This window comes from Podarcis pityusensis (genome assembly GCF_964106645.2).
Source record: "Podarcis pityusensis genome assembly, chromosome: 11".
In the NCBI taxonomy this organism is placed as follows: domain Eukaryota; kingdom Metazoa; phylum Chordata; class Lepidosauria; order Squamata; family Lacertidae; genus Podarcis; species Podarcis pityusensis.
This window is the reverse complement of record NC_138036.1, coordinates 10,760,016-10,787,206: the sequence shown is the minus strand read 5'-3', so window position 1 is coordinate 10,787,206 and position 27,191 is coordinate 10,760,016. Positions and strand designations below refer to the sequence as shown.

Genomic DNA, 27,191 nt, shown 5'->3' with positions numbered 1-27,191 from the left:
GCACACACATTTCCCCTTACTTTTTAGGAGGGAAAAAGTGAGTCTTATAGAGCAAAAAATGCAGTATTTCGAACCTCATCTCTCTCTTGGGTCACTAGCTGGAGAGGTGGAATTTTATATTCCTCACATGGGGGTTTGACAGTTGCTGAATATATTTTTTGTCCTTTTTAAAGTGTTTTGTGCTATGTGGACATTTCACCTAGCCAAATATTCTGCTTTTCTGCCAAGGCAAGCCCATAAGCAGGGAAAGAAAGTGATGGGTGGCCGTCACCTCTTGTTTGACCTCAGCAATGGAAATACTGGTGTGGAATGAAAAACATGCAATAGAGTATCTTGCAGGCGCACATGGCTGGCTGGAACCCTGAACAGGAGCGTTTCTGTTAGGTGAGAATGCTCAGCCGCATTTTGTTGCAGGAGCCCATTGTTATGGCTGATTCCTTTTGGTCAGCTTACCCTTTAGGAATTTAAAAAGCATTGCCTAAGTTTAGAGACTATTGCCACATCTTGTGGCAGTGAACTCCCCAAGTTCAATTAATGCATTGTGTGAAGAAGTGCGTCCTTTTGTCTGTTTCTGTCTACTGCAGTGGGGTTTTTGTTTGCAGCTGGGGGTACTCTTGTCATCTGACCTATAGTGAAATATCACAGAGCGGGGTGGGGAGAACAGGACACAGTTCTTATTCCTCTCTTTAAAGTACCACATTCGCCATTGAGCTATGCTCTCCATATAGGACAACTGCTTTATTGATAACTCCTGTAATGCTTAACCTGGACCAATATGTAGTAGTAATGCATCATCAAGCTTTTTATTGCAATGGGAAGAGCATGGAGTGTCTATGCTCTGATTTGTTTTTTGCTGTTTTGTGCAGAACAATAGCGGTTTGCTACCCATAGATCCATCTCTATCCTATGTAATTTAAGGGAAGGATGATGGAGGGTTTTCCAGTGTTCCTTAAGCTTGTTGATGTGGCTGTCAGAGGGGTTTTTATATGGGGTCTTGGGGAGCAGTACACCAAATTGTGTAACAAACGCATGCAATCTCTCCTGGAGTACAAGTAATAAATAAAAATTCTTTGCAGCTTTGGTGTTTTTTGGAGAACTGAAGCGTTAGTTGTAAGAGGGACTAGTTTGACTTCACCCATCCAGACCTATGCCGGCAGCAGCAAATGACTTTCTGTTCCTTCCTGTCAGCTGTGAGCAAAAATACAAAATCACTGTGATGGGAGGGTAGGGGTAGCTGGTTGATCTGTTTGAGTTGATTTCCTCCTGCTTTTCACTGGGTTCCCAGGACTTACCAAAAGTTCACATTGCAACAAAGCAAATTAAAAATAAACATGAAAGCAACAATATTAAAGGACAGTATAAAACAGCATATTTAAAAATAAACACCAACAACATAAAAGCAGCTACCTAAAAGTCTCCAGTCAGCTTATAATTTTATGTTTTTAAAGCCCTTGGCCTGGCATCTAAATGCCATCTAGGTAAGTTCTGGATAGAGCGAGTGTTGCGTAGTCCAGGGTCCACCACTGAGTAGGCGCTCTTTTGAAGGTTTTAGGCAGATAAGGAGACGTGTGGTCCTTAAAGTATCCTGGCCCTTTATGTGCCTCAGATGCGACTCCGACAGAGCCTTTACTTCTATTGGAATATGTGAGTTAGTGAGCCATCACCTCTGTCTTTGGCCTGCCTGATGGCTTGGGGCTGGCTTCAGATGAGAAGCTGTTGGCGACTAGATTGGCTTGTGTGGCTTCCTGTTGTTTGTCTCCGTATTCAAGGTTTGACCCCTGAAACGGTTGCAGGAAGTTGACCTTTCCTTAAAGGTAAAGGGACCCCTGACCATTAGGTCCAGTCGTGACCGACTCTGGGGTTGCGGCGCTCATCTCGCTTTATTGGCCGAGGGAGCCGGCGTACAGCTTCCGGGTCATGTGGCCAGCATTAATAAGCCGCTTGGAAAGGCCTTCTGAGGCGCTCAAGCCAAAACACTTGCCAGCACGCAAAATGATTTGGAAGAGTGGGGCGCAAGTTTTTATGCTAGAACCACAGGAATCATCATGTGTAAACATTGCTTTCTGTTCTGCACAGGTAGGAAATGTTTCTCTGATTTGGTAGCATTGTGCAGATTTGGCGATGCCACTTCCAGGCTTTCGTTGGGGTGAATTTACCCCACCTGCTTTTAGGATGAAGGCTCACAAGGTCTGCTCCCAAAGGGAGCGGGTGAGGGATTCTCCACATGGCCTCTGGTTCAGGTTTGATGCAGCCCCTTTGGGCTGATAGGCTTGGGGAGCAAGCCTCCCATATGAAGGAAGCTCCTCCCTCAAGCTCTTCCTCTTTTTGCGGGTTCAGCTGTGGGGCAGAGGGCTTTGGTTTTGTGCTCTTGGGACCTGCTGTGGGCCACCTGCTGAATGCTGAACAGTGGGGTGCGGGTTGTGGCTTGGAAAGGTCAGGTCACCCCCCTACAACTTCTCTTTTGGGGGAGAGGCACCATCACACCTGTGTAAGTGATGGAGCTTCTCTTGGGTGGTTTGGCTCTTGGAAGCAGACAGGAAATCTCCTGCATGTACAGATTATAACTGCCTGCACTTGTTGGGTTTGCTTGGCGCAAGTTGTTCTTTGCTTATAGTAATAAATATAACCTTTAACCAAATGCTTGAGCGTTGAGTCTTCATTCTGGGTGTGGGGTAATTGTCCGGGCTATTCCTCCTTGTTTCATTCTACCTGCCTGTCTGATTTCTCTTCCGCTGCCATATCAGCTTAGATTTCTCTTGCACTGCCATATCAGCAGAGTGAAGAGTAGCTATCATGGGTCCATTTTCTTTTTCACCCACCCCCACCCCTTCAACAAGAGGAGACCCTCTGGTTGAAACTTACCGTATTTTTCACTCTGTAAGACGCACCTGACCCTAAGACGCACCTAGTATTTAGAGAAGGAAAACAAGAAACAAGAAAGCAACACAAAGCCTCCTGAGCGAAGAGGCAGGAGCGCTCCGGCTGCGTTCAAGAGGCTTTGCGTGGCTATCGCTGAAGCCAGGAGAGCAAGAGGGATCAGTGCGCACCGATCCCTCTTGCTCTCCTGGCTTCAGCGATAGCTGTGCATCCTTCATTCGCTCCATAAGACGGACACACATTTCCCCTTCCTTTTTAGGAGGGGAAAAGTGCGTCTTATAGAGCGAAAAATACGGTACTTGGAACACATCTGGTTTAAAATCAAAGTGTTAAATGGTGCATGGCAGCGGAATTCATCCTGGGATGTTGGAGATTGATTCACAAAAAGTCCCATCTGGAAATAATGGGTGGGGTACTTTGGGCAGCAGACAGTGACTGTCAGTCTTGGGATTCCCCATGACTCAAAGGAGCACATGGTATCTTTGGAAACTCTGCAGAGTCCACTCTGTTCTCTAATGCATGCAGTCTTTCTTTTAAAAATCGCCCTCTGTGTATGATGCTTATAAGAGTAGATGGCAAATCTTACATTTTCTCCAGGGCAGTGAGTCTTGAAGCATGTTTTGCCTAGTAGGCTGTTAGCGCTCAAAGGCAGAGGCACCTACCTGCGTGTGAGTCCCGGCAGGTCTGGAGCCAAATGGAGAGCTCAGATAGATCTATGGGAGGGAGATGTCCAGTGAGGCTCTGGGTGCAATTGCTGCTTGCTGAAAGAGGCCTACACCCGGGCAGAGCCATCTTGAAGCATCGGGTCCACAGTGGAGGAATGAGAAGGCGATGGGCTGAGAACCCCCCACTCATTCCTTCCATTGTTATTCAGCCCCTAGAGCCCCAAACCCTTTATTAAAAAAAGAGAGAGAGCAAAAGTTCATCCACATTGGGCCTGAATCTCAGGATTGACTTGCCTGGCGGCCTAGATCTTGAGCAATGAGGAATAACTGAAGAGAACCGACAGCCATTGTCCCCTCACCAGCAGTGTTTGAAATTAGCCAGGCGCAAGGCGCATTTTTCACCTGGTTTTCAACCACTTGTGACCAAGTGAAGATGCCTGGGTTGAAGGATGGTGCCTGATATCTCCACCATATGAGGATCATTGGATCTGGACTGCTTCCACACAGTAATACCCCATGCTGTAGAATTCTTATCAGTTATATTTTATCTGTACAATCAGAATGAATCAGTGGAAACAAATTGCCCTTTCTGTCAGCCTCAGCGGATGTATTAAGAAAGAGAGGTTGGAATAGGCCAATATATATGCACTGTCCCTGGATCAAGGGGCTTTTCTTCTTTACCGTATTTTTCGCTCTATAAGACGCACTTTTCCCCTCCTAAAAAGGAAGGGGAAATGTGTGTGCGTCTTATGGAGCGAATGCAGGCTGTGCAGCTTTCGCTGAAGCTAGGAGAGCAAGAGGGATCAGTGTGCACCTATCCCTCTTGCTCTCCTGGCTTCAGGGATAGCCGCCCGAAGCCTTCTGAGCACCTTCCCGCTTCGCTGAAGGGGCGCTGAGCAGAGAGGGAAAGCTTCCATTTCTCCTCCCACTTTGCCGGAGAGGCTCTGCGCAGAGAGGGAGAGAATTTTTTCCCCCTTGTTCTCCTCCTCTAAAACTAGGAGCGTCTTATGGTCGGGTGCGCCTTATAGAGCGAAAAATACGGTAAGCTCTCAAAGCTCTTAACCTGGCTCAAGGTTGTCATCTGAACTAGCCAGGCGTTTAATTGAGAATCAAAGTAGTCAGTCCGTCCTTAGAAAAACAGGAGCTGTCTTGCTCCAAAATGGCAACTAGACCTTCAGTTTTGGCAGCTGCAACCTTGGTTTAAGGAGTGATATGGGACCTATATTATATATCTGAGTTTCTAACGCTGCTCACCAGGAAGAGCCAGCCTCCACAAGGCAGGGCAGAGGCTGTGTGGCTATTCCTCCTCCACACACTCAGACCCACAAGCCTCATTCACTTGGTCTAGAGCTGTTGAAATCAAGGGAGGAGGTGGGAAACAGGCAGCCTCCCCTCCCCTTTTTTCATTGGCAACCACAGCCTTGTAGTCCATCTTGGGGGCAACAAATAAATCCAAACAAATCCATGGGAGGAAAGACAGGGGCAGCCATAAGTGCAGGTAAAGGTAAAGGGTAAAGGGACCCCTGACCATTAGGTCCAGTCATGGCCGACTCTGGGGTTTCGGCGCTCATCTCGCTTTATTGGCCGAGGGAGCCGGCATACAGCTTCTGGGTCATGTGGCCATCATGACTAAGCCGCTTCTGGCGAACCAGAGCAGTGCATGGAAATGCCGTTTACCTTCCCGCCAGAGCAGTACCTATTTATCTACTTGCACTTTGACGTGCTTTCGAACTGCTAGGTTGGCAGGAGCAGGGACCAAGCAACGGGAACTCACCCCGTCGTGGGGATTCGGACCACCGATCGGCAAGTCCTAGGCTCTGTGGTTTAACCCACAGTGCCACCCGCGTCCCTAGGCCATAAATGCAGTCAGTACCAATGATGAGGTGGCAGGAGGAAGGCAGAGAGTGTGCCTGTGTGACATAGAGGCTAGAGTGTTTGGGTAGGACCTTGGAGATCCGAGTTCAAATCCTGCCCTGCAGTGAAGCTCAGTGTGTGACCTTGGGCCACTCAGCCCTAACCCACCTCACAGGGTTCTTGCAGTAAATTAACTTCCAGCCAATCTGTGGTTTCTGTTCTGGGGATGTTCAACGAGACACAAGCAACTTGGTTCTGATTAAAGCTTGGGTTGTGCTTCCGTTGCACTGACAGAATCATAATTCTGTACTATCTGTTCTGAGTTGTTGATTCAGGATCAGGTTTAAGCTAGCAGAAAAGAGGAGACTTTTAATGATATGTTAATATAATATTTGAATAGTCTCATGCTATGTGGTGTAGGGTGGTTGTCTAAAACTGAATAAATAAGGTACCACAGCTTCCCGCCGGTCATAAGCAAAGCTCAGAGAGCTGCTTTAATCATTCAGACTAAATATGTTTTTGCATTTTTGCTTATTTTGCATATTTCTGGGTTTGCTAATCACAAGGAGGTATAAGGAGCTACTGAGTGCAGTGAATCCTCTGTCACCTCAAAATGAGTCCCTTTCCTCCCTCCCACCGACAAGATTCTTAACATTGTTCAAGTATTTTCAAGATCTGGAATTTTGCTGCTTAAGATTTTTATTTATTTCAGTCACTTCTGCTCCTTCTTTCCATATTGATCATGAAAGCAGCTAACAACATCAAAACAATTAAGTGCAATAAAGCACAATCAAAACCATCTATTGATTAGTTGCACTTCGGATTAGTAGCACATTAAACATTAATGGGTTAATTAAGAACAGAAGAAGAGCCTGAAGGATCAACCCAATGGCCCATCTAGTCCAGCGCCCTCTTCACACAGTGGCCAACCACATGACTATGGCACCATGCAATGAACATGTTCGCTGTGTGATCCCTCATTGGCTGGGATGGTCCTTTTAAAAAAATAATAGTAATAATTAAAGATGCAGAACAAAAGTGAGGGAAACAATGTATGCCAGCAGGCTTGCAAAAATAGGGATTGATTTATTTATAACATTTATGTACCACCTTATGTACCATCTTCCAAGGATCTCAAACTGGTGTACATGGTTCCCTTCCCAATTTCAAGAGTGTGGTTAATTTCTAGTGCTGAAATAAGATGCAGATACCAGTCTGGTCACCTTTGTAAAAGGAATGGGGAAGCACCATCATCTTCTTCACCTCAGGTGGCAAAATGTCTTGGACCAGCTGTTAGGACTGGGAGATATCAGGTTTTCAACATCACGATATATCACCAGCTAAACATTGCAATATATTGATATATCACAATGTCTGAAATAAGGATGGAACTATGTAGAGGCGAACAGCTCTCTGTGTTTGTGCTGACGCATGCAAATATGCTCTCTCTTTCTCTCCATTTCCTACCTTTAACATTTTAGGAAGGCAGGACACATTTTGAAATAAATAAACCAAGTTTCAAATAACTGAGAAGTTTAGATCCTTGCCATATCAATTCTACTCTTTACATGGAATGAAAGAGCCATTGGCCCATTCCAGGTAAATGGAACTCAAATGGGAGGCAGACAATATGAAGTGATATGAGCCGGCCAAGAAAAGAGAGCAATGTTAAGAGGTTAAATGTAACACCTGCCTCATTCTTCCTCATACAGGGATGAGAAGAACCAGTCCATTATTGTTAGCGGGGAGTCTGGTGCCGGCAAAACCGTCTCTGCCAAATATGCCATGCGCTACTTCGCATCTGTTGGAGGCTCCTCCAGCGAAACCAATATTGAAGAGAAAGTTCTGGCTTCCAGTCCTATCATGGAGGTAAGGGCCAACTCAACTGTGGCATAAATACTTCTACTTTGGGGCAATCTGGGAGGGAAAGAGCATTTGTGTTACGATACGTACACCTTGTGGAAAGAGTCGCCACACCACGTTGGAGGGAGATAAACACAAGATGAAAGATTTCATTAAAAAACACAAAAACATTTCAAACGAAAAGAGAGAGGTGGAAAATATTTGAGATGCATGAAATAAAATAAACACTGATAAGCCATAAAACGTTCAGTGCGTTGAAATTACGGCATCCAAATTTGTTTGAGCGAACTGATGTTGCAGAAAATCTTTGAAGTTATGCAACATTTTCTGCAGGGGGCCTGTCTCTCAATCCGTTTCCAAAGTTCTTAATTGTGAGGTGATCTGGAACGGATCCCATTGCTATGTTCCGTGTGCTGGGTTGGTTTTTCAAATAATACCCCTCCCCATGAAAACAGCAGAGAAGAACTGCATGGCGGTATCCCGCCCCCAATTTCATCACTTTACTCCTGCAACTTTCCGAATTAAGGGGGTCGCAAACAGATATTATTTTTTCTTGAATCAGGAAATTAATACCAAGCGTGCACTATGTTCCATTAGTTTTCTGGAAGTGGCTTTTACATTGTATGAAAGCTGAAGCAGAATGTGGAAATGAGCAGTTAGGAGAACTTCAGGGAAATGGATTTTCATTGGCAAATTCCCTGTTTCATCTGCAAGGGCTGGTGGGGGTTTATTCTGAGTCAACCAGATCAGAGTTCCAGTCCCCTCTTGTGCTTGCGACACTACTGACTTGTGCCTGCTGCCAGGGGTTTCCTGCCGGCAACACACGACATGGAAAGTGGTCTTTAGTGTTTTACCCGCCTTTAGAATTTCAAAGTTTGCTTGGTTCAAGACGGTCTATTCTTAAGTTCTGTTGCTCTTGCCGTTGTTGTTTCGGAAGATTGAATGCAGATTAATGCTGCCTTCGTGCTGCCTTCAGATGTGTAACGTCAGCCTCAGCCGATGCTTGCAAATTTGACTTCATGTCAACATTGTCCCAGCTCATTTTTAATGGAGAATTCAGATCCCAACCCCAATAATAGTCTTCAGAAGTTGAGACTTGCATTAGCCTGGTCTCGAAACAGAATCAATATTCCGTTTTCAAAGATGCTCTTTTGTTCTCCTGTATGTCAAATCATTTTGTTTTTAGCAAGCCCTTTCCTACTATGCTTTGCTGCAGAGAAAATTCATCAGTCTTCAGCAAAAGAAAGCTTTGCCAGCAACAGGCAGGCTTTCGGTTGGAGGGCATTCTGCTTAACTCTACAGAGGCAATGTGTGGGGCTCAGGGGGAACTTTTTTTCAGCTGGGTAGAGCCTTACATGCAACATTGTACTATCCTGACCCATGGGGATGCCTACTGCTACGGATGAAAGCCAGCCCAAGCGCAGAGGATCCCAGGGTTCTGTGCACACAGAAAGGCGAAACAAAGTGGGTTCAGCACCTTGGAGAGAGATCTATGGATGGGTTTCATGACCACAGCTGGTGATTGTGCAGTTGAGGCAGAACATCCAAATTATCTCACCAGCACCTTAGAGCAACTGCAGGACTAGGTAGTTTGAGATATTGTCTCAGCACTCTCCTGATCCTCCCGAGAAGTCTGTGAACTAGTCATTGGACTCTGGTGGCAGAGGTGTCTCTTCAGGATTCAGGGGAAGGCATTCATTTCCAGGTACCTGGTTACTCATGAGTAACCAGGCAAGACTCCGACCTGTCTTTTACAGGTTTTATTGGTGCAAACTATATACAGTGCAGAATCACAAAGTTCATGTCCGTCTTAGTCGCTTGCAGATTCCGGGAGTGGCCCCTTCCGGTTTCCCCTCCAACATAAGAACTTGGACACCCAAAATCTCCGCCTTCCCTCCTTACATTTCACCCCTCTGCGTAAGCTGGGTGACAGAAACGGCGTTACTGCCTCCTGGCTAGCCGGGCTAGGTGAGGCGCTTGGGCTCTCAGTAGCATCCCTGAGCCCTCCCCTTGCTTGGCTCCCCCCTTCCCACTCTGCTCCACTGGAGGCGTGACTTTCCCCACCGCTCGATGAGGCGCTGCTCCTCAGAAGCACCGGAGGCGCTCTGTATCCCCCTGGCTTCCCCCCCTGTTCCAATGGCAGCCCCCTGACATTCATGCTCTAGTTTCTGCAGCTATGCATAGACGGACCAGAGGGTGGCTCCATCCCCCCTTCTGAGTTGCCAAGGTTTATAGTCTGGGGCATGACATAAACCAGATGCTTTGGACTACGACTCTTGTCATCCCTGACCATTGGCCACGCTACCTGGGAATGATGGAAACTGCAGTGCACAGTGCCTGTTGGAGAATACTGTTCAAAGAGCTTACAGATGGGCTGGAAGAGCAGCAGGGTGTAAGAGAGGGAGGATCAACACAGTCCAAGCACCTTGCAGTGGCTCAGGAGTCTATGAAGCTTGCTCTGTTTGGGCTTCCCTATACGCTGGGCTCTGGAATGATCTTAGTAGCCCCCTTGTGCTCACTGCATCATTGCGGAGGCTGGAGCTGAATCTAATATCTGTGTCCCAAGTTTTCGTTCTCCTGCACTGACAGAGGTTTCTTTATCAACTGCTCCAGTTTCTGAGTGCTCTCTTCCTTTTGCTCCTGAAAATAAATGAGCACTCTACTGCCAACTCTAATTTTCAAATTCGTAGTGATAAGAGAATTAATTGCCGCGTGTGTGGCAGACTCTGTTAGATGTCTGCCAGCTTGGCTAGTGTTGCCCAGGCTCCTCTTTCCCCCATTAAAGAGAGATGCTGAAGCTTTTCTGCTGTAAGCTCTGGCTGGCAGCCAATACAGGGCTGTCTTGAATCTTTTAAGCTGAACCCTGCATTCAGGTCTGGCCTTTAAAGCATAGGCATTGTGCGCTTTTAAGCATGCACTGATATGCGGCTATCAGAGAAAGTAGTAATGCCGCCCTCGTGCCTTTTGCAAGGACTTGTACCATTTGACAAGTAGCCTTTTGAAATTTGGAAGATCCTTGGATGCTGCTTAAATTAACCCAAAAGCTTTGCTGTGGTCAGGCCAAGGTCCTGTCTAGTCTCGCATAGTTTTTCCAGTTGCAGGGTTGGAACACCTTGAGCAGGTAAAAGTGTTAGGATTGTTTTAGACAGATTGTGATCGTCTCTGTTTGCTATGGGGCAAAATAAGTTGGCTGCAATGAGGGATGGGGCAAAAACTTGCCCATACTGTGCTCCCTTCTACTGCTTCTGTTAGCAGGGGCAAGCATCACCCTGTCATCAATGGTGTGTTTGATTGAAGCCCTTTCTCTTTTTGTGATACAAGGAGGTGAATTAATTTACCCCCATAGGAATTCATAGAAACAGTACTGTGGATGCAAATCCTGCTTTGGTTATGCCTGATTATAGTGACCAAGCCACAAAAGACAGGGATGCCATGAGGAGAGGCTGTGGATGTGGGTACACTAACAGAGACTTAATTGTGTGCCCCCTGGGGAATGCAATGTCCTCTGTTTGTTGCAGGGAATCAGTTTCGATTTTGCAATGTTAGGTTTCTTGGTATGTGGAACCCAATGCTAACACGGTACTTCAGAGAAGGTCTTTCCGGTGCAGAATAAAAATGCATTTTTATCTTCCGATCTGTACATGAGATGCTTCTGGGAACATAACTGAAAAACAGGAACTCTCAAATTGCATTTATTCTGGGAGTTTTCATTGCTGCCTTAAATTACAAATTAAAAAACACTGATTGTGTGATGAGATTCTGTGAAGTCTGCTTACCTGCTATCGAGCCCAGGGAAGATCTTATTCTTAACGGTGCTGCTAATCTGTCCCTGGGCCTTGCTTCTGTTTTCCTTTCTGAGAGTGGTTTGTTCTCTGCCACTCTCCTGTGTTTTATTACGGTGTTTGCAGAAGACGGTTCTGTCTGCAACAATCACATAATTGCTTCCTTCCTCCCTATTCTGTTAAACACAGATGATCGGATCCGAATGACAGTAATTGAGATTCTATGTGATGGTTGTATAAAGCTGCGATCCCTGCGGGATTGTGTTCTCATGGCAGATTTTTTAATTTAAGAGAGCGCTGATGAGAGGATGGAATTAGCAAAACCAGATACCATAACTCAGACGTGAGGAGGTGAATCCCCAATGAGGGAACCTCACAGGGAGCTTAGTTAGGTGGTGCGAATCAAAGGAGCGACAAGCACAAAACACATTCTGTCGCTTGCACTATAACTTAAATGTTTTAATTAGGGGTGTTCTGAAATTTCTTAACCGTGTTTCTGTCAGCGGGAGTTGAGAAGTGTTTTCTGTTTTGTTTACAATGCTCTTTGCCGACCTTTTCGGGTTGTCCCAATGCCGTTTCTCTCAATGCCAATTTTCATATTATTTGCCCTCACCATCACCTGGGCTGAGCTGTTCCATGTATTTTTGTCGGCAATCTCACAGACTTGCATAAGCATGCGTCACCACAGCCAGTCAGGTTAAATGGCAGCAGAGACAAAAGAGACTAAGGGCAGCCAGGACACAGGAGGAGGAGGAAAATGGTATCAGGAAACAGCTGCTGTTGCCACCACAAGAATAAAATGGTACTCATCAAAACAAGGTTAATGTTCGGTACCCACCCCACTGCCCAGTAATTGGGCTGCGCCAGTAGTTGAGAAGCTCTTTCAGCTCAAAGGCACAATCTCTCTTGGGCAACATCCCAGTGGCAGGCAGGGCCAGATGCAAAACTGGGTGGAACCTTAGATGTGACTCATCTTTGTACAGTAGGCTTCATTTCAGCCATGCACAAAAAAGGTCAGAGGTGTCCACACACACACACACACACACACACACCCCACATCTGTCTAGCCAGGCAATGAAGGGCATCGTCATAGTGCAAATACACATTCCAGCCAAGCAGAAGCACTCAAGGAGGGTATGAAGCAAGACATGGGAGAAGTGTAACTTTTGCCACTTCAGTTTTTGAATTTAAGGTATCATTTCTGTGACAAAGTCATGGTGACGCAGGCAGTCCCCTGGACCACCTCGTGCAGAATGCCTTGTTCTGTGAAAGGACCCCTCCCTCAGAGTGAGGCGGGAGGACTGGGGCTTGAGGAAGGCGGCCCCCAGGATTGCAGTGACGAAACAGATAACAAGTAAGGGGATGGAGGGAGGAAAGAATGAGCTGGGGTCACAGTGGCAGAAGAGGGGAGGCAAGCAGAAGATGGCTTTGTGGAGCTAAGCAGGAGGTTCCTGGGTGGCTTTGTGGGCCAGACAGTCAAGGAAGCAGGGCGAGGCACAAATTTGCTGCCTCCTGCCTCTGCTGCCTGAGGCAGTTGCCTCATTTCGCTTCCTGATAGAGCCGGCCCTGATGCAAAGGATAATTGTTCAGGCATGGGGAGAAAAAACTTTTAAGAGGTATAAACCTGAGAAGATGAATCTCTTACTTCAAAACAAGGTAAACCTAGAAAAGCCACTTTCTCGTGGAATTTTTGCAAAGTTCAGGTGAGTGTCTCTGCCACTTTGCTGTGATGTTGGGTCCTTGGCAAATATAGCGACAAGCAGGTCAAGTCCACACTGCTTTTGTGAAGGGCAGGCAGCACTGAAGCAATTTTATCTCTGAAGATTGCATGGTAGATTCTTAACCTGAGCACTTGACACCACTTCTACTTTTTGGTTTTTTGCAGCCTTTGAAGCAGCTACATCGCGACCCTCCTCAAGGTCACTTTTATGCATTTAGATGTTTAATAAAAAGCTTGTTCATACAGTGTTACCTTGGTTTGCAACCGTTTTGGGTTACAACCGTTTTGGATTACAACCACGTCAAACCCTGAAGTGTGTGTCCCTTTTATTTTGGATTATAACCCCTTTTTTTGGATTACAACCAATATTTTTTTTTTTTAAGCCCCATTGGCAAAAGCGTGCCTTGGGTTACAACCTGTTTTGGTTTACAACCGGACCTCCGGAACGGATTATGGTTGTAAACCATGGTATCACTACTTCACAAACTATGATGAAAAGGAGAGGTTGTTTTCAGAAATGTTAATATCATTATCATCATCTTCCTTGCAGGATTTCAGCCACAAAATATATACCCTTTTTAGCTTCAGTTACGGCCTGGGATTGTAAATCTTGTTTTAAAGCACTCAAGGATTTTTTTGGGCGACTCTGTGATTGGCTCAGCACATTTTGAAGTGAAGCGGTGAATGGCAAATGGCAATGACAATATTGTGTGGGTGGGGCAGAGCTTGGAATTCATGGAAGCCAAAGTGACGTTTTGTACCAGTCATCCACTCGCCATGTGCAAAACTTCAGAAGGGAGCCCCACAAAGGAATGAGGTGGTAGAATGGACCATAGTGCTTTGAACTGCTGGCAGAATGATATATTTTTTGAATGCTGCCATATGTAACTCCCATGCCCCAAAAGAAATGCTTCCTGAAAGCAGAAAAATAGCACTTGTGTTGTTGTTTTTAATAGTAAATTTTATTAGTATTTTCCACACAACAACAACAAACCCCAAAAAATAACAATACACAAAACACAAAAACAAGCATATAAAAAAAAATCCAGATCTTACAAATTAATAATATAAACACTAAAAAGGATAACAAACGTTGACTTCCACCAATCCCACAGCACCTCCTTTACCTCTCATTGTATCTTCCTGTTTTCCTTATCATCTCTATCCTAACATCTAGATATAAATCCCTCTTTCTTATCCTTTCACTTCACAAGGTTATTCCAGACTCAGCCAGATTTCTGTCCTCAAACCTTGGCCTTTAAGGTATTCATTTAGGCACTCCCATTCCTTTTTCACTTCACTTTTTGGTTTTTGTCTTATTATATCTGTCAATTTGGCTAATTCTAAATATTCTGAAAGCTTACATAACCATTCTCCCCTAGCACTTGTGAATTTTCTAACAGTCTTCACTGTTTTTGCTGCAGCAGATTAATATGACCGCCATTCTGGAAATTTTTGCTCTGCTGCGCAGTAGTTCTACTTTTCAATGTGTGTTTTGTGGAGTAACATTAAAAACTTGCATTCTGGAGTGCTGCAGCCTGCTTCTTCATGGGAGACTCCTTGTCTTACCACTGCACCATGGTGTTATATTCTGTTACTGGGGGAATAGGTGCTGTACATAGCACCCACTAGGTGGCTCCCTCTACAAATTTGACTGTAGTCTTGGCAAAATTCTCACTTCAGAATTTGATTTGTGCACACACCGCCTCATTTTGTCAGTAGTTGGTCCCACAGACTTTTAATGGGGCAGGAAAACCTTTGAACCACTGCTTATAACTTCCAATGATGACAGAATGCCTTCCTCAACAAGCCTGAACGAAGTACACCAGTAGTTCTCACCCAGAATGGAAAGAAATATATGATAAGCTTCTTTAAAAATTGGAATGAAAAGGAGTCAATGTGCTAATCTTCAGCATTTTAAAATTTGCTGTCCCTGTGGCAGTTTTTAGCACATTTTTAGACCTCATCAGGTAGATTCAGGTAGGCAAAATTTCAAGTCATTGGCCCAACATTTTTCCATTTTCATAAGTTTACATAATTTTGAGGCCTACAATGGCTCTTTCCCTCTAATTATGAGTGCCCACAATATTTCTCTGTGCAGTGCTATAAACCAGAACATGCCACTTCTACTGCATGTGTGAAACTGCACTTATGCAGATAAAGTTTGAGAACTATGAGGCACAGAGTTTAGCTTGCTCATACATACAAACAATCAGTGAGCATTGTTAAGTTAAGCTAACTGGAAATAATTCTGTGGCAGGGGCAGCCCTGTCCTAACACGGACATATTCTCTGCTTCTGGATTGGTGGGGTTGAGAGGGTTGTTTTCAGAAACGGCTTGACCTACAGCTACAGCTGAGGCACTGCTGGAGGAAGGCAGTAGAGGGCGCTGTCCCACTGACAAAGCCCTCCAAAGTAGACATCAGGTGTGGGATGGAGGGTAACTTCCGGTTGGTTCAAAAGCGGAAGATCTGTACATGGAGTCCTGACCCCCGTTGAGAAGGGATATAATTTTTATTCCAGCGTCTTTGTAGGACACCACGAGAGCTTGAATCAGTCTTGTAAATAAGACTACAAAAGTTACTAGCCTGATCTTTCCCCACACTGGCCTGCTAAGAAGCTAGTTGCCTGTATTTCAGGGCTAGTCACAGAGGGAAAACCCTCTTTTTTAAAAAATATTTTTTATTAGGAATGTCAACATAACAGTTCATCAAAAACACATCATCCTCATTTTTCCTCCCCATTTTTCCCTCCCCAAGAAAGAAACCCCCCTCCCGCCCCCCCTGGACTTCCCTCAGCTCCTCTCTCTGGTTTTTCAGCACACACTATTCGCTGCATATTATAAAATTGTAAAGATCCTTAATTTATCTATCTATATGTTACCAATAAAAGGTTTGTGAGTGTTTATTCAAAACCTGCCAAGGAGTCCAATTCATTTTGTTGTTTCTTTAAGTACTTTGTAAAAGGTTCCCATTCTTCTTTAAAGTCACAGTTGTCCTTATCACGTAGTTTGTGTGTCAATTTCACCAATTCCACATAGTCCATCAGTTTCTCTTGCCACAGTTCTTTGGTCGGGATTTCCTCGTTCTTCCATCCTTGTGCTATTAAGACTCTTGCCTCCGTTGTCGCGTACATAAAGATGTTTTTCAATTTCCTTGGCAGGTCTTTCCCTACAATCCCTAACAAAAATGCTTCAGGTTTTTTTACAAATGTTAATTGGAACATTTTCTTCAACTCACTATATATCATTTCCCAATATTTTTTAATTTTACTACAATCCCACCACATATGGTAAAAAGTCCCTTCTTTTTGGGAAAGCCATTTTTTATTCTTCTAGTATGGAAGGCCTGTTGTCTTTGTCCATGGAGTTTTCTTGGCAGGGATACTGGAGTGGCTTGCCGGTTCCTGCTCCATGTGGATCACGTTTGGTCAAAACTCTCCACTATGACCTGTCCATCTTGGGTGGCCCTGCACGGCATAGCTCATAGCTTCTCTGAGTTATTCAAGCCCCTTCGCCACGGCAAGGCAGTGATCCATGAAGGGACAGCAGTCTTGAAATTAAAAGACGCCTGCTCCTTGGGAGAAAGGCGATGGCAAACCTAGACAGCATCTTAAAAAGCAGAGACATCACCTTGCCAACAAAGGTCTGTATAGTTAAAGCCATGGTTTTCCCAGTAGTGATGTATGGAAGTGAGAGCTGGACCATAAAGAAGGCTGATCGCCGAAGAATTGATGCTTTTGAAATATGGTGCTGGAGGAAACTCTTGAGAGTCCCATGGACTGCAAGAAGATCAAACGCATCCATTCTTAAGGAAATCAGCCCTGAGTGGTCACTGGAAGGACAGATCGTGAAGCTGAGGCTCCAATACTTTGGCCACCTCATGAGAAGAGAAGACTCCCTGGAAAAGACCCTGATGTTGGGAAAGATGGAGGGCACAAGGAGAAGGGGACGACAGAGGATGAGATGGTTGGATCTACCACTGGCAGTCATCTTTGAGAATTCCTGGAGAACAGGCGAAGTCCCGGCAGACTGGAGGAGGGCAAATGTTGTCCCTATTTTCAAAAAGGGGAAAAGAGAGGACCCAAATAATTACCACCCAGTCAGTCTGACATCAATACCAGGGAAGATTCTGGAGCAGATCATTAAGCAAACAGTCTGTGAGCACCTAGAAAGGAATGCTGTGATCACCAATAGTCAGCATGGATTTCTGAAAAATAAGCCGTGTCAGACTAACCTGATCTCGTTTTTTGACAGAATTACAAGCCTGGTAGATGAAGGGAACGCAGTGGATGTAGCCTACCTTGATTTCAGCAAGGCTTTTGACAAGGTGCCCCATGATATTCTTGTAAAGAAGCTGGTAAAATGCGGTCTTGACTATGCTACCACTCAGTGGATTTGTAACTGGCTGACTGACCGAACCCAAAGGGTGCTCATCAATGGTTCCTCTTCATCCTGGAGAAGAGTGACTAGTGGGGTGCCACAGGGTTCTGTCTTGGGCCCGGTTTTATTCAACATCTTTATCAACGACTTGGATGATGGACTCAAGGGCATCCTGATCAAATTTGCAGATGACACCAAACTGGGAGGGGTGGCTAACACTCCAGAGGACAGGATCACACTTCAAAATGACCTTGACAGATTATCTACCTCCTTTTGGGGGGTTCAGGTCAAAGTTGTTCAGCTTTTTTGGGAAGCCAAAGTGGTTGAGTTTCTTTGGGGGGGGGGAGCGAGTGATCTACCGCTGATCTACCAAAGACGTCCAGTGATCTACCAGTAGATCACAATCTACCCATTGGACGTGCCTGAACTAGAGGACTCTTCTCTGTGAAATAGGACACATGGCCGCCACTTTTATATGTCAAATTGTTTGGACGGATTGATGTGTGGCAGGATGTCCTTTGCTTCCCGTTAGGAGGAAATGCACTTTTCGTGCATTATGCAGGGAGGTGACCTGGGGTAGCCGCTGCTTCTCTGTTCTGTTCACTGACTCCTGCTATTAGGTCTCCTTTCCTTGCATGGAGAGGCAAGGAAAAAAGAATTTGCATCTCTTTCTCCTGGAGAGGCTTGAGGCTTTTTGCCCAATTTGTAAACACAACAGACTCCTCTGCCTGTGCAATCTCAGTTCTCCTGCTGTCAGATGGCATAAAGTCTCACATCTCGTCTTACTCTGCAGCCTAGACTTGGGTCACAGCGCAGCTAGCTGGAGCGCCGGGGAGGTCCAGGGTCAAATTCCTGCTCAGCTATGAAGCTACCTCTCCGCCAAACCCTTCCTCACAGGGTTGTTGTGAAGATAAAATTGAGGAGTTGGGAATGGCCCAATTTTTATCCCTCTCTGGGCTCCTTGGAGGAAGAGTGGCATAAAGATGTAAACGATAAAAACGACTATTACAACTATTCACATATATAACACTTTTAAAAAATCTTATGTTTTAAAAAATACCTGAAAAGCAGATAGATGACATAAATAGGGAGAAGTCTTTCCCATTTAAAATATTGACTCCATTATTTTTATGGTCAGTATAATACCATCATATAAAGAGGTAGATGTTTATATAGACTAAAAATGCACGATAATTTAAGTTGATACCCAACATTAGTCATGCACAGAGTAAACCCACTGGAATCGGTAATAGGAAGTCTTCTCATTTCAATGGGTTTACTCTGAATGTGATTTAGAGAGAGATCATCCTCAGAGTTTACTTTCATTTCCTTTCCATGTAAGAAGTAAAAGGTTTGCCTACAGAATATAAGGCATCTGGTTTTTCTAATCCAGGGGTCCTCAGACTTTTTAAGCAGGGAGCCAGTTCACTGTCCCTCAGACACTGTTGGGGGCCGGACTGTAGTTTGAAAAAAATATGAATGAATTCCTATGCACACTGCACATGTTTTATGTGTAGTGCACAAAAAAACAGGACAAACAATACAATATTTAAAATGAAGAACAATTTTAATCAACATAAACTTATAAGTACAGTGGTATCTCTGGTTGCGAACGGGATCCGTTCCAGAGGCCCGTTTGCAACATGAAAAGCCTGCAACCTGAAGTGCCGTATCTGCGCAGGTACACAGCGTGATTTGGTGCTTGTGCGCATGCCCGAAGCGCGATTGGCAAAACGCGGAAGTAACTCTTTCCAGTACTTCCAGGGTGCCGCAGGACACAACCTGAAAAAAAGTAACATGAAGCAAATGTAACATGAGGTATGACTCTATTTCAATGGGAAGTATAGGCCTGCTTTTGGCAAATGAGATGGTCAATATCCAGTTCCATATTTGTCACTGCTAAAACCTGGTCGTGGCTGACCCCCGACCAAGGAGGCTGGAGGAGAGATGCCTCAGCAGCTGCCCATCTCAATCCTGAGGCGGGGCCTCCTCCCACCTGTTCTGCTGGGTGGCGGAATGAGGCTCCCTGCCCCCAAAATGGCCACTTCCCTGTCCCGCCTCAGAGCGTAACAGCTGAAAAGGGAAAGTGGGGGGCGGCCAACCTCCCCCCCCCCTGCAGCTGCCTCACCCGAGTCGCTTGCCTTGCTCAGCACAGCCTAAGGAACTCTCAGCCATGGGCCATAGGAGAGAGAGAGAGCGCAAAAGCGCTGGCCTGCCTGCTGCGTGTGTGCAGGATCGCATCGTTCTTCCTCTTGCACGCGCACCACCTCCTCTCCCCACAACCAACCAACCAACCACTCATAGCTGTCAACCTTCCCTTTTTTGCGGAAAATTCCCTTATTCCAGCGCCGTTTCCCGCGCTTCCTGCTGCTATCCCGGATTGTTAGATATCCCGTAGACTGTCCCCGGGACAGGTGAGGCTGCTGATCCCTTATTTTCAAATCTGAAAGTTGACAGCTATGCAACCACTCGCAGTATCAATGGAGGCCAGATGCAGAAGTCGCGCTTGCGCATGGGACACCACACTTCCCTTCACCATAGACCTGTTAGACAGCGGCGGGTTCTGCAATTGCCAGGCAGGCCGGGTTCAGGACCCTGGTGGTCCGGATCTGGCCTGCGTACTGTAGTTTGAGGACCCCTGCTCTAATCCTTTGTACGTGTTAATTTATATGCGTTCACACACCCACACACCCGCATTGTAACACTATCCCGGTTCTCAAAATGCCAGGGTGCTATTGCTGAAGAGGCATTATTCTGCCACTTCCATCCAAGCTGCTATTATTAAAGAAACTATCAGATAGTTTGCAGCAAATCAATAAAATTGTCTCTGGAGCCTATCATTATCCTCACCCTCTCCTCTGAGTGGTGAGGCGTGCCTAAGGGCACATGCTTAGCCAGCCTTGGTTTTCTTTGGAAAGAGGTCATTGGAAGCTTATGGCGCGTTGTGATATTTGAGTTTATTTACAAGTATGCCGCTTGAGGAAAGGTGCAAGTCCAGCCGGCCACCCTAAAAAATATCAGCATTTGCTAGAAGCTCAGGTTGAGAGAAATGCATGTCCTCTTTTGGTATGTCGTCTCCATTCAGAGGACTTGAGGAAGATCATCTAGTACAGGGGTAGTCAACCTGTTTATACCTACCACCCACTAATGCATCTTTCTTGATGGTGAAATTTTCTTACTGCCCTGAAGTGAAGGCATGAGGCAGGAGTTGGTAATGCAGGTGAGCTGTGTACAAGCAAGCTGCCAGCTAACTCTGTCAAGGCTCTTTTTATTAGCACAATATGCAAAACCAGTCAGATACATTTTGGACTGTGACCTTTACACATCTTCCAATCGAGGGGTGGTACAAAGTTATTTTGGCACCTGTTTCCACCGTGTCATTTTCTCCTTGTACAATGTATGACGAAGGAGACAAAGGTCACAGACAGGACACGGCAGACCACTGAGAAAGCCAAAGGTTAGATAGAGGGCATGATGTTCAGACAGCTGTGGTTTGTCTGTGGGTGGAAGTGTGCTCCACACACGGCGGTCATTCCTTCACCGCCCACCAGTGCTCGATGGAAGGAGGATTCAGCTTGTGCCATAGAACCCCCCCTACCGCCCACCTAGAATCCTGAAACGCCTGCTAGTGGACTGTAGGGACCAGGTTGACAATCCTGATCTGTTAATTCATTCCTTGGGGACACAACACCTGAAATGAGCGACTTAAGGAGCAGCGTGGGGCTGTTTTCCTAGCAGCCCTGCACTGCTCTTTGAACCTCCAGTCTTCAGAGGTCCAAAGAGCAGCTCTGGGCAGGAGAAGCAGTTTCCATTGAAAGGAAGCCACATCCCCCTCCGTTAGCAAGGCAGGCTCAAGGAGATTACCTGGCTGTAGCAAAGAGCACACCATCCCTCAACAAAGGGGAACCATCAGGAGCTCACTCTTAAGCTCCTGGCTGTAACTTCCAACACCCCACTCTTACCTTGCCCACACCTGACATCATACATGAACGTGACTTTCTCAAAAGAGTCTTAAAGGCCAGTGGCATTTTAGTTTCCAGACAAGCCCATTTTTAAAACTCATAGATATTCATCGTTCTTCTGCCACTTGCAATCCGGTGGGCAGAGCTTGACAGAATGTACAGTGGTACCTCGGGTTACATACACTTCAGGTTACATACGCTTCAGATTACAGACTCCGCTAACCCAGAAATAGTGCTTCAGGTTAAGAACTTTGCTTCAGGATGAGAACAGAAATCGTGCTCCAGCAACACGGTGGCAGCAGGAGGCCTCATTAGCTAAAGTGGTGCTTCAGGTTAAGAACAGTTTCAGATTAAGAATGGACCTCCGGAACGAATTAAGTACTTAACCTGTGTGTGTGTGTGATTACTTTCCTCAATCTCTCCTCCCTGCTCTCTTCTGTTCTGTGCATGTGTACAGGTCTTGCACAAGACCTCTACATAAATTTTATTTTTAAAGCGGAAAAAGCTGGTGCGGAGATTTTGAGCAAGCAACTTCTTCTAGCCCAGGTAGTTGGAAATCAAACATGCCTTCCACATGTGGGAATTAGTGGAAACAAGCCCTCGCATATGGTTTGTGCTGCTGAGAGCCAAGTGCCTAGGTTGTGTTCAGGTGAGGAAGGGAAATAAGCAGGGATGTCGTGATACAGGCTGTTATTTTTTACTTATTGGATTTTCATAGTGAGGGGAGACACACATTTAATGGCGAAAGGCAACCTGCTCATTATGATGACAACAGCATTGTGTGTACTCTGCAATTTCAAATCTGGAATCAGTGCTTCTTGTTCATGAGCAATATCGATTCCAGAATAAACTCTCACCTGGAACCCCTGAACTCTTTAAAAGGGTGTTGCAGTCTGCACTGGTTGCTCTCAAAAGCAGTCCTGTAAAATAGATCGCTCTTGCTCCCATTTTTCAGACCCGAAGCTGTAGGATAGTGCTGTAGTCATGTTAAAGAGCGCACAACTTAACATCCAAGACGTTTTGCCATCTCTGTCTTCCTTTTAATGTAACCATGTTTGTTTATTTATAGGCAACTGCAAGTTTCTTGTGTTTACTTAAGAGAGGATGTACGTTCTTGCAAAAAGGATCTTTCTTCCCCTAATACTTTATTCTGTTGCATAAAGGCGATCGGCAATGCGAAAACAACTCGAAATGACAATAGCAGTCGCTTTGGGAAATACATTCAGATTGGCTTTGACAAAAGATACCATATCATCGGCGCCAACATGAGGACATACCTACTGGAGAAATCGAGAGTTGTGTTCCAGGTTAGTTTGATTCTCATTTTGGACAATATTTTCCTGTGGGTCTGAGCAACATGAAACAGCAGTCCTGCATTGACACACCCACCCACCCACTTCCCAGTGGTGGGTGATACCTATAGCTCTCTTCAGACATTATGAGCTATCCAACTTGTCTCTGCTTTTCTCCCCTCACCCCCTGGCCTTGCCCCACAGTGTTTCGCTTAGCCTAATTGTGACACCTAAAGAGGGTTGTTTACTGTGTAATTGCTTCATTGGATCCTTCATTTTCTATGCCTATGTCTGCAGGGGAGATGTAGTTCTGGACTGCTGTGTCCAGTGCAGTTCTGCTCTATGTGGGGCAGTGGTTAGAGGGCCAGACTAGGCCCTGGGAAGACCAGAATTCAGATCCCCACTTGGCCATGAATTTCACTGGGTGGCCTTGAGCCAGTCACTGACTCTCAGCCTAACCCACCTTGCAAGATTGTTGTGAGGATAAAACAGGGAGGAGGAGAACAACTGTGTATGCCAACTTGGGGGGAAAGGTGGAATATAAATACAAATATATAAATATACTTGAGCAGGTCCACCACCAGATGTTATCAAGAACCTAAACTTGAACAAGCTGAGTTATTTATAACCCGTAAACTGTCAGCAGTCATATAAATAAAGCAATACAAATCCTTAACTGGCATCTGTGGATGTGTGTGGAATCTGTGGCATGGATATGTCTGGAGGAGGGGGGGAAAGGGTGTTCCAGGTTATGCTTAATGCAAGCTCTTATCTCTGAAACGAAATCTGCCTTACTCCTCAGGCAGATGATGAGAGAAATTATCACATCTTCTATCAGCTATGTGCCTCTGCCAGTCTTCCAGAATTTAAAGAACTCTCCCTAAGTGAGTATATTATCCTTGAGTGTTCGGTCCCCCTTATCATGTGTTTGCTTATTCTTTGCACTGTGAGATACTTGATCTGAAATTCCATCTAATCAGTTCCTGGATTTTGCAGCCAAGAAATGGAACCCAGGGTAGGACTATGTGCAAGAAAAAAGGGGTGGGGCTATGCAAATCCTGGCAGACTGGGTCTCTGTGTTGGCCCATTTAGTTCTACAGATGCAATAAATTGTCCAGTCCTCTGCCTCCATCGCATCCTCAAATAGCCGTCTAGCAGAGTTTCTCTGTATTGTCCGGTGTCTGTTAACATCCACTCCAAGGAATGGCATTTTAGACATTTTGGACACCCTCTGTGAATGAAGTCATTTGCCTTTGTAGCAATCTCCATGTGACATCAAGACTTACTGCAGACTCTAGTGAGGTGTGCAGTTCAGTGTCTGCTTGGGTTGATGCAGTTTCAGTTGATGCAAGCAATGTGTGTTCCTTGCACCTCTTCGCTTATTAAAGCTTACTGTTTGGGTATGACTGAGTGGGTCCAGGGAGAGAGTTGTTTTGGACATCCTGAAAGAGGTGGTGATCCAACCAGTCCTGAAAAAAGGCCACCCTAGATCCATTCGTTTGTGACAACTACCACCTGGTTGCAAATATCTCCCTTTTTAGGGACTGCATACTGGGTCAACACATTGCCTCACTGTTGAAAAAATTGCAGTGGCTGCTACTTATCTATTGGACTTGAGTTCAAGGTGCTGGTTTTGGTATATAAAGCTCTATGCAGTTTGGGACCAGGGTACCTGAAATATTTTCTCACCCCTTATATACTCAGTTGACCACTGAACTCTGCAGGAGAGCTTCTTGCAGATGCCATCTTATCAGGAGGTCCATTCCGCACAATGCAGAAACTTTAGTGTGGTGGCCTTTAGTGTGGTGGCACCTTCCCTTGGGGATTCCCTCCCCTTCAATATTAGGCAGTCTCTGTCTCTGTACTGAAGACCTTCCCCTTCCAACAAGTCTTTTCAGTTGAGCTCTTTCACACTCATTGTCTAAAATGGGATTTGATTTATTACATTTCTATCCTGCTTTTCATTTATGCAAATCACAAAGCACCTTACAAACAATACATTAAAATAACTTAACAGACAGCATCTTAAAAAGCAGAGACATCACCTTGCCAACAAAGGTCCGTATAGTAAAAGCTATGGTTTTCTCAGTATGGAAGTGAGAGCTGGACCATAAAGAAGGCTGATCGCCGAAGAATTGATGCTTTTGAATTATGTTGCTGGAGGAGACTCTTGAGAGTCCCATGGACTGCAAGGAGATCAAACCTATCCATTCTGAAGGAAATAAGCCCCGAGTGCTTACTGGAAGGACAGATCCTGAAGCTGAGACTCCAATACTTTGGCCATCTCATGAGAAGAGAAGACTCCCTGGAAAAGACCCTGATGTTGGGAAAGATGGAGGGCAAAAGGAAAAGGGGACGACAGAGGACGAGATGGTTGGATAGTGTTCTTGAAGCTACCAGCATGAGTTTGACCAAACTGCGGGAGGCAGTGGAAGACAGGAGTGCCTGGCGTGCTCTGGTCCATGGGGTCACGAAGAGTTGGACATGACTAAACAACTAAACAACAACAACAGAACATCACAAACACAACATAAATCATATAGAATAATTAACAGATTTGTGATGGCCATCAGGCAATGGCTTTTTCCACCGGCCTTGTCACCACCCCACTCCCAGCCCCAGCCCTAGGAGTCTTGATAAGGTTTGCTCTTAAGATGTCTTTATTGTTTTATCATTTCCCTGGGCTCCTTTGGGAGGCAGGGCAAGGTATAAATTTAATAAATACATACGTACATTTCTTAGGTTTTATTCAGCCTCTGAGCAGTGTGTCCAGCTCAAAACATGTAGGGTGCTCGGTCCCTTTGTCAGCAGTTAACAGCACCTGCAAGTCTGGCTTTTTCCTCTGCACATATGAAGAGTCCTCCGGGATCAGGCCAAAGGCTGATCTAGCCCAGCAATCTGTTTTCACAGTGGACACCCAGATGCTGTCTCTTCGCAGGCAGGACCTGCAGACCTCCCCCCTGCCCCACTTGTGATTTCCAGAATCTGGTATTGAGGGTCATCATGCCTCCAAGGGTGAAAGAGGAATGTAGACATTGTACATTTGGGTTGCAGCAATAGCATGGCTCTTTATGGCAGCCTTGTCTTCAACAACTCACTTGGCAGCCATAGGCAGTGAGGAATTCTGTGCAGGCAAGTAAGTGAGTGGGTTGCTGGAGGAGGAAAAGATCTGTCCTCTGCCAGTCCACTGGTTTGTGTGTGCAGGTTACAGATGGTACTGATCCTTTTGTCTTTGTTTGAAGATGAAGATTGAACTCAACATGAAAGTCCCCCCCACCAAAAAAACCCTAAGATCTAGAACAGGATAGGGGTGGGGTAGGAGAGGCACATATAAATGACCCCCTTGCACAAAGAAAGCCTGTTTTATTCTATTAAGACAGTGGCTCTCAACTCCAGTGTCTGGAGGGGAAACACTTTGTGGAAAAACCTAGAAATCACAGAAAGCTGAGAGCATGAGGAGGCTATTCCCCCTCATGGCATTTAAATGGATGGGGAATATTTGTGTTTTCTCTTTCTCCTCTAAAGCTTTTGAGACGAGAGAGCTTCTATGGCCTCCAGCTGGGCTTTTTCTCTTGGTGGGTGTTTTAGCATTTATTTCAGAATGGCATGTTTTCTGTTCCAGGGGCAAGAAAGAGCCTTTGACCAAACATTCAAAGGCTGTGCTTGAAATTGCGGTGAAATCAAACCAAGGACTCATTCTTGGATACAGATGTAGATATAGCTGCTTTCTCTTTGCATGCATGTTTGTGAATGTGTGTGTAACTCACAAACATTCAAGACACCATCCATAAGTGAAAGGAAAACAGTGAAAATTTGCAGATTGACCAGAAGCAGAGTGGAATATATATTTTATTACTTTCTTCTTCTTCTTCTTCTTCTTCTTCTTCTTCTTCTTCTTCTTCTTCTTCCTTGCATTCTATTTTTCCTTCAAAGGCTCATAGTGACAAGGCAGGGAACTCCCAAGACTTGCAGAAAAAGGGGCGCAATTGACCCCCTCTTCTTTCTTCCCAGTTTTTTGAAGCTAGCTCATGAACTGTTTTAATGTTTCATGTCCTGAGCATAGTGCAAAGCACACTGCTTGTACAAATGTGGAAGCAGGCAATTCCCACCGATTCTCTCTCTGATACCTGCCTCCCTCTCCCCACCCACCCAGTATCCTGTTCCTCTTTTGTTGCTAATTGAACTGGGAGGAAGGAATCACCTTGTCAAAGGCTTCTCCCTTCCAAGAAGGGTTGCTTTTGCCAAGATGGCACCACCTTGCCATGAAGCAGCTGTTTCAGCAAGCACAGAAGGCTTCCTCTTGTTTCTAGGTCATTTGTTTCATTCATGAATCGCTTCTGATAAAACATTCCCAAGACCATTTGTTGGATCTTCCTTCCTTTCGGTCCAAAACTGTTGAGGGAGCAGCATCACCAATGGAGGAGGAAGTGGTGTGCAGGAAGGGATGTTGTGAGAGGCTGAGACAAGGATGGGGGAAGGATAAATAGAGAAAGTCGTGGGCCTTTGTGTAGCACAGAGAATGATATGTAAATGGAGAATATGAAGCAAGTGTGTAAGAGAGGAAAGGTACATTAATATGGGGGGAAGTAGCTGGTGTGAACATGCTTCAGAGTGAATGGCAAATCTCCACAGAGAATGAATTGCAATGAATTTTATAAAATGCACATCTGTGAATTTTAATGGGTCGCCTTTTGTTTTACAGTCATACCTCGGGTTACAGACACTTAGGATTGCGCGATTTCGGGTTGCGCACTGCGCCGAACCCAGAAGTACCGGAACGGGTTATTTCTGGGTTT

At 45.4% G+C, this 27,191-nt stretch overlaps 1 protein-coding gene across 3 annotated transcripts in view; it reads left to right on the top strand.

Annotated features, from left to right (window-relative positions):
• The window catches only part of MYO5B (myosin VB), a 307,859-nt gene that overhangs the window by 145,498 nt on the left and 135,170 nt on the right, over positions 1-27,191 (top strand). For all 3 annotated transcript variants that reach the window (XM_080973376.1, XM_080973378.1, XM_080973377.1), the window contains exons 5-7: positions 7,109-7,265; positions 22,267-22,410; positions 23,198-23,279. In XM_080973376.1, coding sequence (XP_080829502.1) covers positions 7,109-7,265; positions 22,267-22,410; positions 23,198-23,279 — 383 coding nt within the window. The remainder of the gene's footprint in view (positions 1-7,108; positions 7,266-22,266; positions 22,411-23,197; positions 23,280-27,191) is intronic.